Raw genomic sequence first — 11,397 nt, 5'->3', positions numbered from 1 at the left:
GCTTTATTAACACATATTCCTATAACAACTGCCATTTTATTTAATATATATTTCCATAAGAAAATATGTTGATATTCAGTTACTTATGTATTTAAATATTATGTAATCTAATGTTCAAAATTCGCATGTAATTGTCCCGTCCTTTTGGCCTTTGTAACTAATGTACCTATACTACAATATATTCGTATTCATATGGAACATCAACACAGAGCCACTGAATATATTTAAATACACATAATTGTTAGACTTCCTTGGCTCTACTGGACTGTACCATTAATCCTAAAAAAAATTATAAAATATAAGTACCTACATAGTCTAGAAATTTCCGCGCAAACTTCAAAGTTTATATAGTCGTATTAAATTTTGTATTGACATAGTCATGGACGTATAAAAAAAGACGGACGGTATATCGCCTAAATATTGAGTGAAGCCTAGTAATGGCGGCGAAACATCCATGCGTGTGTGCCATGTTGCCATGGCAACAGCTGTGTTGATGACAATGGCGGCTGTATTTTTTTCTAAGTATAAATTTTGCCGTAATAATTTTGTCATTAAAACATAAAAGTAATAACTTGCTTCCCTGTGGAATGTAATCCCTTGTGTTTTGTTATTTAAAATTGTACTGTTGCGACACCATTTAACCACGCAAGACGGCATTTTAAATATTTTTTGTGAAACAGTGACGCAGTTAATCAGTCGGTAGTTTACGACGTAATGGCGGCCGACTAGCTTACTATGGTGAGAGTGTGTGCGTGTTTATTGTCTTTACGCGATCGCTAGCTTACTATGGTGGCTTCACGTTGTTTGTTCGTAATACGGCGTCCGTCTTTTTTTATACGTCCATGGACATAGTATTATAAATTTTTATCAATAAACCACTTGAAAAAATATTTTTTTTTCATAAAAGATGAGGATAACATTATAACAGAGATATGAAATGATTTCTCTGTGTAAGATACATTTCTCGTAATAAATTTATATTGTATATCATACATATAGTCTGTCCATTATAAGAATTGCTTTTTGACAGCTCGACGGGTGATACCAAAAGTGATGTTCAAAAGATTATCGACTGTTGTACCATTTCAATTATAAATTCAAAATATTATCATAAATCGAATCAGGTACGTAAATAATAATTACAACGTAAACGTACTAATAAGATATGTAATAATAAGACCACATATCTATGCATTGTATGTTAAGAAAGAAAGAAAGAAAGAAAAAAAGCTTTATTGCCAACAAAAACTAAGACTATCTTAACTTAAAAAGTAAACACATATTAGGCAATCGGAACAGACTCAGCCATGCTGTGGGCTAACACCCGAACAGCGCTGATTTTCAGTCTGCCCGCGTATGTCCTACATTTATATAAATACTAATAAAAAATTACATCTATAACTGTTCCTATCAATAAAAATAAAAATAAAAATTCATAAATACAACTACATTCTACATATTGTGTACATATATGCATATAATAAATATTATAAAATAAACAATATTAATAGATATTTAATATACTTACATAGATATTTAAATAATTCAGATAGATAGGTGGGCACATAATATAAATATGTATGGATATATATGGATGGTAATATTGGTAATCAAGAATTATTGTTTTACCTGAATGTTGAGTCTGTTGTCTGCTTGTTCAAGAGTATCTTTTTGAATTTAAACTTGAATGATACATAAGACATACTAAGCTTTAAGGGTGGTGGAAGGTCGTTCCAGATCTTTGAAGCAGAATACTTGAATCCACCCTTAAAACCTGACGTGTGGTGTTTCGGTATGATTAAGGCATTGTCGCTTCTACCTCGTGTATTTTTCGTATGGTACTCTTGAGTCCATGTTAGTTTTTTATAGAGGTAGACAGGAGCCCCAGTGTGCACCAGCCTATGTACCAGACCTGCTAAATGTAACTGCCTACGACCCGCCATCTTGAGGATTTTCTGGCTGTTCAGGTAGGGTGTGATATGCGCACGCTTTGGTATGGCGAAACAGTAACGAGCGCATGCGTTCTGCACTCGCTGAATTGCTCGCTCGGTTTTGGCGTACAGGCGGGGGCCGTAAACGGTATCGCAGTAGTTAAGATGCGACAGAACCAATGATTCTGTCAGCATTACTCTGACGCTCTCTGATAGATCCTGCCTAAGACCATACAGTACTTTCAGTCTGTAGAAGGCATTTCTGATTGTGATGCTTATGTGATCCTCATATTTAAGCTGCCCATCCAAAATCAAGCCGAGATTCCTAACCTTATCCACTCCAACTAATGGTGCATTATTAATTTTTATATTTAAATGAAGGTTTTTTATTTTTTTAATTTGATTTTTTGTACCTAGGATTATGTATTTAGATTTGGACGCGTTAAGAACCAGGGCGTTTTGTTTAGACCATAACGACACTCGTTCTAAATCCTCGTTAATGTGGCGTTCAGTGTCTGTAAAACTAAACTAAACTAATATTTTATTATTTATTGGTTTCTATCTTACAATTTGGTTGTCTTTACGTTTAAATTATATAACATAATAGAAAAGTTTTTCTGTATCGGATATATTTTACAGAGTATTTCTATCGATTATTTTAATCTATCGACCCATCATTGAATAATTCTGTGTAGGCATCACTAAGTGGGCGGGACCTGTCCATGAAGTACGATAATTACTTGTATGACATTTTAACATAGACAATTCAATTAAACATAGGCGTGAAGCTGTCAAAAAGCAAATAATATAATGGACAGAGTATAGTATAGATTAATATATCTAATATGGAATTGAAAAGTTATAGTAGAGCCAATTTAATAGGCAACATTTGACGTCTATCAATTTTATCTTCATAGGGTGGTAACCTGCTTAAAAACATCGATTAAAGTGAATTAATCGATACGGACTTGAAACATTTGTCAATCGAACTTGAAACACATGTCAATAATTTATGATAATTTTTATTCCCAAGTAATCAATGCATTCGATTCTAGATGTCAGATTTCGATTTTTAGAGTAACGTCTCTGGTATTTAAAAAGAAAAAAGGTTTATTGACACAAAATTGTAGCGACGTCAGTTCTTTAAATCAGAAATTGTTCATTATGTTTAGAATGGTTTATCAGTAAAATCAAGTCCTAAAATTACTTCTATCGGTCATTATTATTATTTAAATATATAATCGTAATTGAAAAAAGTTAAAGAAATGTGCAGTTCTAACAAAACGAAATATCATGTTATTCTATGTCGTGGTTACTAGGTTACGTTGTTGAATTTTGTTGAACTGTCAAATGTTGCCTATTAAAATGGCTCTACAATAGTTTGTAATAAGTGCTCCACTAAAAAATAACAAATAATTAGAATAAAGTCGCGCATTTAGACGCAGGCAGGTTTTCTTTAAATTAATAAATTAACTTTCGTGTTTTAGATTGCATTTAACATTATATTGTAGTACCTATCTCATATCTGTAGGTAATATTTTGTATCTTATTTATTAGCGAGAATATGTGCTCGGAACCGTATCTTTTAGTGTCTTCCTAAAAAGTAGTATGTTGAATTTTAGATATTGTAATCTTTTCTAAACTAGCCTAGTACGTTTATTATTTTATGACATCTTTGCAATCTCGTATTATTTTGCTGTAAAAATTCGCTCGCAACAATGTGTTGATCAATTCAGATTTAAAATATGAATCACCTTTTTTATAACTGCTATAATTTAAGATATATTGAAAACATTTTAATCTAGCTTAGAATAATGCTGCCTCATCATCATTTTCGTCTACAATGATTGCGTGATGCGTCATACATTAACATAGCGCTGCAAAATTCAGTAACGTAAACACGAAATAAAGTCCCAGGGAAATGAATAATGTGGACCAAATAAGAACGTTTCTGTTCGATTGAAAAATATTTAGAATACTTTTTTTTCAAATCTAACGGTTTATTTCATTTTGCAAAACTTTAATAAATATCAAATTTAAATACAGACATTATTGCATAACTTAGAATTTAGATTATTACTTGTTTGAAATTTGAATGACCTATGACGTCAAAACATGGCGCCGAATAGATCCTATTGTTAGTTGGATCGCATGATATTCCCATATACTGCAGGCTTGTGTTTCCAGGCAGTCTCGGACTCTCTCGTCAGCATCAAGACGAAGGAACGGCTTGCCACTCAGCCGGTACTCAGTAAGGTTAACTTCCAATTGTAAATAATTGCTATAGAGTGTACTGTTATGTTATATGTGTTTGTAATAAACGTTTGTGGAGAGAAATTTGTTTTATTTTATAGTTTTAAATACCTAGTACTAAGCATCCCATAAAAACAATAATTTTATTTTAACTGAATATTGTAAGGTATCTCAAAAATAGTGGTGAGAAAAATGTGTCAGGAGTCAGGACCATAGAAATGTCCGGACTTTCAAAAATTATTGAAATTTATTCGGGTTATCTTTTTGAGAGAAAGTAGATATTTTGCCTTTGTTTTCGTGTTCACTATGTGCACTACAATTACTGCTCAATACAATTTTGAAGTCTTCTAGGAACTACTTACTACACTGTCTATAATATAAACATGAATAATTATTTTAGTAAAATCATGAACCTATGTTCTAGATGTAGGTAAATAACGCAGGAATCCGGCACGAACTTAAAATCGTAACAACATTGACCCCAATTATGTTCATACCTACTTAGCCTTAAGAAATAGAACAAAGATGTGTAACTCTTCGGTAAGAAAAGAAAAGTTGTTTATAAAGATAGTAATGCGGTTCGCCGCTGATATCGCTCATTGACCGACCTTGATCGGTGCCAGAGTACAATATAATGTCATACCACGACTTGCTATAGTATGGAACTCAACCGGCAAGCGCGTAAACAAGTTTAGACTTATTTACATACACATAAACTGAAACAAGTTTACTAGTAGGATTAAATCCACTATTCTGGAGACGATCTTGGAAAATAGACGTATCTTAAAATGAAATCGTTCATAGAATATTCGTCGGACACTGATTTTCCCATTGAAAACTTGCCTTACGGTGTTTTCACTTCACCTAAAAATGTAAGTACAACAATTGACAATATTTTGAATTCAAAATTTGATTGGGTAATTATTTTAGGCTGCTCATCTTATGTAGGTACCTACCTATAACCTATTACCATGAGGCATGAAGCTATTAATTAGTTCCTACTTCCTAGTTCAATGATATACACCTAGCCTAGGTTCTTTAAACGAAAATGAAATATGGTTTAAGTTAATTTATCTTCAAAACTATGAATATCAACGTAAATAGCGATAAATCATGTCATAATTTATCTTATCGTAAAACACTTGACTTCATGGAATAGAATAAATAATAATAATATCTGACAGTATGAAACCCGGCAAATTCAAATCTATCAAATTGATTTCAAAAGGCTTCTTTCTACTTATAATTAACATAAAAATTCTTGATTGTGTGAATTGGAGTTTATGAAATTGCTGCCTGTGTGAAATGTTTTATTTATCATTTTAAATATTAAATTTACAGGAACAAAAACACATTGGAGTTGCGATCGGCGACTGGATACTTGATCTTAATGTTATATCACATTTATTTAATGGGAACCTGCTAAGAGACAAACAACATGTTTTTAAGGTAATATTGTAGGTGTGTAAACTAGTTATGGTAATAATCATAGTAGATTATAAACAGGCGCCCGGTGATTGTTTTTAATTAAAATGCAAGTAGGTATATTATTTTATACCTACATAGATATGCGCTTTATTTAAGTTCAAAGAGAATCAAAAATTAATAATTTATTGTCTTCTTCTTCTTCTTTTCAAATGGCAACTCCCGATTCTTTTATATAAGTAAGTGAAAGCGATAAAATTTGGTTTAGTTTGGCGTGCTACAATTTATATCAAGTTTGTGCAGTATATAAGGCTTGCAAAAAATTAAAGCCATTGTTGTAATAACCAATATGAAAATAATTTATGCCTATCGCATTATGTATTTAATTTTTTTTTATCCGAACCTTTCTTACAAGATTCCTCTCTCATCCTCCAGAAATTCTAAATTGGGAACGATCCACATAGTACGTTTATGTCATAAAAGCTCTAAAATAAAATAAAATTACCTAACTAGGTACTTAATTCATTTCGTAAAATTACAATTTTAAATCATTTACAGGAAGAAAAGCTAAACCCATTTATGGGTTTAACAAAAGCACACTGGACTGAAGCAAGAAGCACTATTCAGAATCTCCTAGATGTATCCAATCCTACATTACAAAATGATAGTCAACTACGAGAGAGGTAAATAATGTTTTTTTTTTTATTCTTAAAAGCGAATTCAGCAAACTATCTTGTAGTTAAATTAATTTATAACTGAAAAAACGCAACATAGAATTCACATTATAAAAAAATCTTTCTTTTTTCTGTTTTTTGACATATTGAAATTAATAAATTCGCAGGGCGTTCGTCAAACAGAGTGAAGCTAAAATGCATGTACCAGCAGAGATTGGCGACTACACAGACTTCTATTCTTCCATCCACCATGCTACAAATGTTGGCATCATGTTCAGAAGCAAAGAGAACGCACTTATGCCGAATTGGTAATTTTTTTTTGTAAATAGCTTTAAATTATTTTTTTTCATAAGATTTAGTTAAATAATTCATTATACAATCAATCTATCAGTATGTGGAATCTACGAAAAATACAGGCTTAGGTAGTTACTTTTGCAAATCAAAAGTATATAGACCTACTTACTGATGATATTACCTACTTACTGACAATTTTCAAATGGTCGAAAAAACTAAATCTGTTTTCTTTGTATTATTTCCTTCGTTTACTTAAGAACACTGTTGTCTATAGATTTTATCTCTTAATTAATTAATTTTTAGGAAATACATACCAGTTGGATACCACGGTCGTTCCAGCTCCATCGTAATTTCCGGGACACCAATTACCAGACCTTATGGACAAACTCTACCCGTGGAAGGTTTGTTTTAGATGAGGCCTGTGAGTTAAAAACCCTGTCTTTCTTCTCGAGTTTATTTCATTCTATTTCTATCTGTTTCTGAATTCTGAGTTAGGTATATAGATATTATATTATATTCACAAAATATTATAAAAAAAAATAAAAATTGAATAAATTAGTTACTTAGTAACGAAATAATTGGTAGCAATATTTGCAGAGACATTTCATTCAAATTTATTACGATGTATAAACTCAAAACATTTATTTATTCAATTAGACTTCTTCTAGAAGCTTTTTTGAATCGTCATATTATTACTTATTTTTAACATTTACCCCATATTATGGGTAATTTTTTTTACATTATGGGCCTTAGACAAAGTAACATTTACAAAACGATAACGAAGTTAGAAATCGCAAAAATGTATGGGATTGACATTAGATAGACCACGTGATCTAACGCGGCGTATGTCAATCCCATACATTTTTGCGATTTCTAACTTCGTTATCGTTTTGTAATTGTTACTTTGTCTACTGGGCCAGATCCTCCTATCCTACTTCAAATACATTTAATTCTAGCGCTCTCCACATTCCGTGATGATTAATGGCAAATAATTCCTCTATTTCATTATTATATTAATTACATTAATTATATTAATTACTAATATTAATACTTACTTAGGTTTATTTTTTACTAACAAATGGATCTGCGACATCCGAATTTTTGATGCTAATAATAAATAAATAAATAAATATTATCTTCAGGTGCAGCCCCGCACTTCGGTCCATGCAGGCTCATGGACTTCGAGTTAGAAATGGCCGTTTTCATTGGCGGACCACCCACGGAGTTGGGACAGAGAGTTGTCGCTCAAGACGCTGAAGATCATATCTTTGGATTTGCTCTTATGAATGATTGGAGCGGTGCGTTGATTTTAAGTTTATTACGTATTTAATATAGTCGGTTAATCGTATATGTATTTACAGTATAGCAAGTTCAGTATTTAATATAACATAACTATAGTAGTATCAAATGTCGCCCTTTCAACGAAATAAATTAGACCAAGTCAAACGTTGATTATTGTTCAATCTTACTGTGTAAAACAGAAATAAAAATCCTCAAAATACACCTACATCAACCTATTACACATTTTTCTTATCGTTAGATTTTGAATAGCGGACAGAACTTCAAAATTTTGTCAATTGATCAAAAAAACAATCTCTATTTTTCAGCACGCGATATCCAAAAGTGGGAGTACGTGCCTCTAGGGCCCTTCACAGCAAAGAACCTTGGTACCAGCATCTCCCCCTGGATAGTGACTGTGGACGCTCTCAAGCCCTACGTAGTTGAGAACTACCCGCAAGACCCAGAACCTTTCCCCTACTTGAAACATGACGATAACTTCAACTTTGATATCAAGCTTGAAGTCGATTTGATCAGTAAGTTTTATTTACCTAAAATCTTTTATATGCATGTTTTATCTATCTAAACTCCCGTTTATCCCAAACGCTAAGATTATAATCTTAGTTTAAAACGTCCTGTTTTTTCGCTGCCTTATGGCGAATTTTGTAAATAGACGAAGCGTTTCGAGCCTTGTAGTTTCTTATTAAATCAATAACTAGTATTCCGGTGAATTTTTAACTCATCAACACAATATTTAGTTGCATGAATGATTCAGTTATAAATCAATTTACAAATTTATAAACAAAATTAAAATAACGAATTCTTCAATTTAATTATACAAATGTAATTTCCAAAATTACTACATAGCATAGGAATAACAAAAATTAACATTTATGTAAAATTCTAGCGGAGAAATCGCCAGTAGTATCCACGATATGCAGATCCAACTACCGCTTCCTGTACTGGACAGTGAAGCAGCAGCTGGCGCAACAAACTGTGACCGGCTGCAACCTGCGTCCCGGTGATTTGTTGGGCTCTGGCACTATTAGTGGAGATGTGAGTGAAAGTGCGTAGTATGTGAGCAGCTTACTCGATATCTCGAAACAAACAATATTCTTCCATCCTATCAGTCGGGCTTTCGAAAGAAGAAAAGTACCACAACAGCGCTTTTAGATGTTGTTGATAACATTCTCACAGGACGTGATGAAGGCATGGGAACAATATTAACACTCCTTGATTTTTCGAGAGCCTTTGACTGCATCGATATTTCGCTTCTTCTCTCCAAGCTCCATTTCTACGGGTTTCAAAATAATTCAATAAATTTTTTTAGAAGTTACGAAGTTACTTACGAAGTTACCTAGATAGATTTCAAATGGTTCGTATACATACTGCTCGCGGTAATCTTTACTCTTCATTGAAACCTGTGGAAAGGGGTGTGCCACAGGGCTCAATATTGGGACCGATCTTGTTCATCATTTATTGTACTGACATTACCACCGTTATTAAGTATTGTTCGTATCACATATACGCAGATGATTTACAATTGTATGTAAGTTTTCCACCATCTTCCTCTTTATCAGCTGTAGACAAACTAAATAACGATCTCGTTAATATAAGCGATTGGTCAAAGAGAAATAAGCTTGTCCTCAATCCATCTAAATCTAAATTCTTGGTTCTTGGTTCTCCAAAGCAGGTGGGTAAGATAAATGAAACATGTCCTAAGGTAGAAGTTAATGGTGAACAATTGGAGCAATTACAGGTAGCAAGAAACCTCGGCTTACTAATGGACTCATCACTAAACTTTGAAGACCACATAGCTGAAGTAGCACGTAACTGCTTCTACCGCCTAAAAATTCTCTATAAGATTAGAAATTACATAAATGAGCCGTTGCGTATCCAGCTTTGTAACTCACTCGTGCTTTCAAAACTTAATTACTGCGATGTTGTTTATGATGGCTGTTGTTTGGCAAGAAGTAAGAGTCTCATTCAAAGGATCCAGAATGCCTGTGCGCGCTACTGTTTCCAGATCCAGCCTCGCACGCATGTTACGCCTTTCTTAAATAAAGCAGGAATACTAAAAATGTCAGCATGTAGACAGCTCCATCTTTATATTCTCCTGCATGGTGTAATAAATCACCGTACACCGCCTTACCTCCATCAAAAATTAACTTGGTCACAAAGTCAAAAGCTCAACAAATCAAGGTCTTTCTCTTGTGTGTTTCAAATCCCTAAGTATAAAACAGCTGCTTTTAGAGGTAGTTTTAAATATCGGGCTAGTAAGTGCTGGAACGACCTCCCTCCTCCTGTACGCGACTCGAGATGTCTTGGCACTTTTAGGGCAAGGCTAAAAAACTATTTACTTAAAAAGCAAAAGGAACTGTGTCCAGCGGATTAGATGATATTTTAATTTTTATTGTGTTGTATTTATTTAACTATTTTAAAAAGATTTCTTTCGCCCGATGTACGAATTGATTGGCTTTAGGTATATTTGTGAGGCTGAATAATGAGGTATCGCTGTATCATGGATGTATCTCACCAGTAGGAACGTAATAATTAATCCTGCATTCCTTTAGTTTTAGATTCATTTTTCTATCTTTTATCTTTTATTTTGTATTAAAAGTTTTATTGTTTTACCTGTGTTCCTGAAAATATAATATGTTTGTTTAAGGGGAACCGCTATGTTTGTTATGGTACTGTGTATTTTTTTTATTATAATTACATGTTTTTTTTTGTCGTATGACATTTGTGGCCACAACAGGTTATGGCTGAAAAACAGCGGTGAAAGCAGTGGCCTTTTGGTCATTGTTTTCTCCATATGCTGAATCCATACCCTTTTCGTGGTGATTTTTTATTTTTTTATCTGTATTACTTTTTTTGTTTTGTATGTATTTCTTTTTTTACCACGAATAAATGAATTCTATTCTATTCTATTCTAAACGCCGTATCTAGTATATTACTGATCTTTGACGAAATGCTCATAGAATAATATTCTATAGTCTATGGTCAAGTACCTATATGAAAATTTCTAGTAACACAATTTTTAAATAGGATGTTTATTATGCAATTATTTTGTATATTACTATACAAAAATGTAACATGTTTCAGGGCTAAAAGTTAATCCAATTACGAGCATTCGTATTGTATTTTTTATCATTCATTATCCTTTTTTCACAGACTTCCGATTCATACGGCAGCATGTTGGAGCTTAGTTGGAAAGGCACAAAGCCGTTACGTTTAAAAACAGGTGAAGAAAGAAAATTCTTACAAGATGGCGACACTGTGGTTCTTCGCGGTTATTGTGTCAATGAAAGTGGACTTCGCATTGGTTTCGGCAAATGCGAGGGAAAATTACTTCCCGCTTTACCTTTTAACCTTTAAAGCATAATAAATCAAATCATTGTGTACCTACTGTTTTCGTTATTATCAAAATAAATTTAAATGATAAATTATTTGTCTTTTATTTGACCTCTACTAATAAGAAAGTATTATTTATAGGGCGAATAGAATACATCCCATGTCAGCGTAGTCTTAATTCAGTGCGT

At 32.8% G+C, this 11,397-nt stretch overlaps 1 protein-coding gene across 1 annotated transcript; it reads left to right on the top strand.

Moving 5' to 3' along the window:
* The first annotated feature begins 4,828 nt into the window (after nucleotides 1–4,828).
* On the top strand, nucleotides 4,829–11,304 carry Faa (fumarylacetoacetate hydrolase). The gene is made up of 9 exons (XM_090111916.1): nucleotides 4,829–5,056; nucleotides 5,526–5,633; nucleotides 6,168–6,292; nucleotides 6,451–6,591; nucleotides 6,881–6,978; nucleotides 7,720–7,875; nucleotides 8,185–8,391; nucleotides 8,763–8,911; nucleotides 11,030–11,304. The coding sequence occupies exons 1-9, from the start codon at nucleotides 4,973–4,975 to the stop codon at nucleotides 11,231–11,233; spliced, it is 1,272 nt and encodes a 423-aa protein (XP_089968042.1). The 5' UTR covers nucleotides 4,829–4,972; the 3' UTR covers nucleotides 11,234–11,304.
* The last annotated feature ends 93 nt before the right edge of the window (nucleotides 11,305–11,397 follow it).

This window comes from Colias eurytheme, chromosome 17, assembly GCF_061535395.1.
Source record: "Colias eurytheme isolate Ceu_HAF_F1 chromosome 17, ilColEury1 Martin Lab GWU primary, whole genome shotgun sequence".
Classification (NCBI taxonomy): domain Eukaryota; kingdom Metazoa; phylum Arthropoda; class Insecta; order Lepidoptera; family Pieridae; genus Colias; species Colias eurytheme.
Note: the sequence above shows the minus strand (reverse complement) of the source record. Positions and strands in the feature narration are given on the sequence as shown.

Coding starts and splice junctions, on each gene's coding strand:
- Faa (XM_090111916.1), top strand. CDS start 4,973: ATGAAATCGTTCATAGAATATTCGTCGGACACTGATTTTCCCATTGAA. Junction 6,293..6,450: donor GATAGTCAACTACGAGAGAG/GTAAATAATGTT, acceptor ATAAATTCGCAG/GGCGTTCGTCAAACAGAGTG. Junction 8,392..8,762: donor GCTTGAAGTCGATTTGATCA/GTAAGTTTTATT, acceptor GTAAAATTCTAG/CGGAGAAATCGCCAGTAGTA.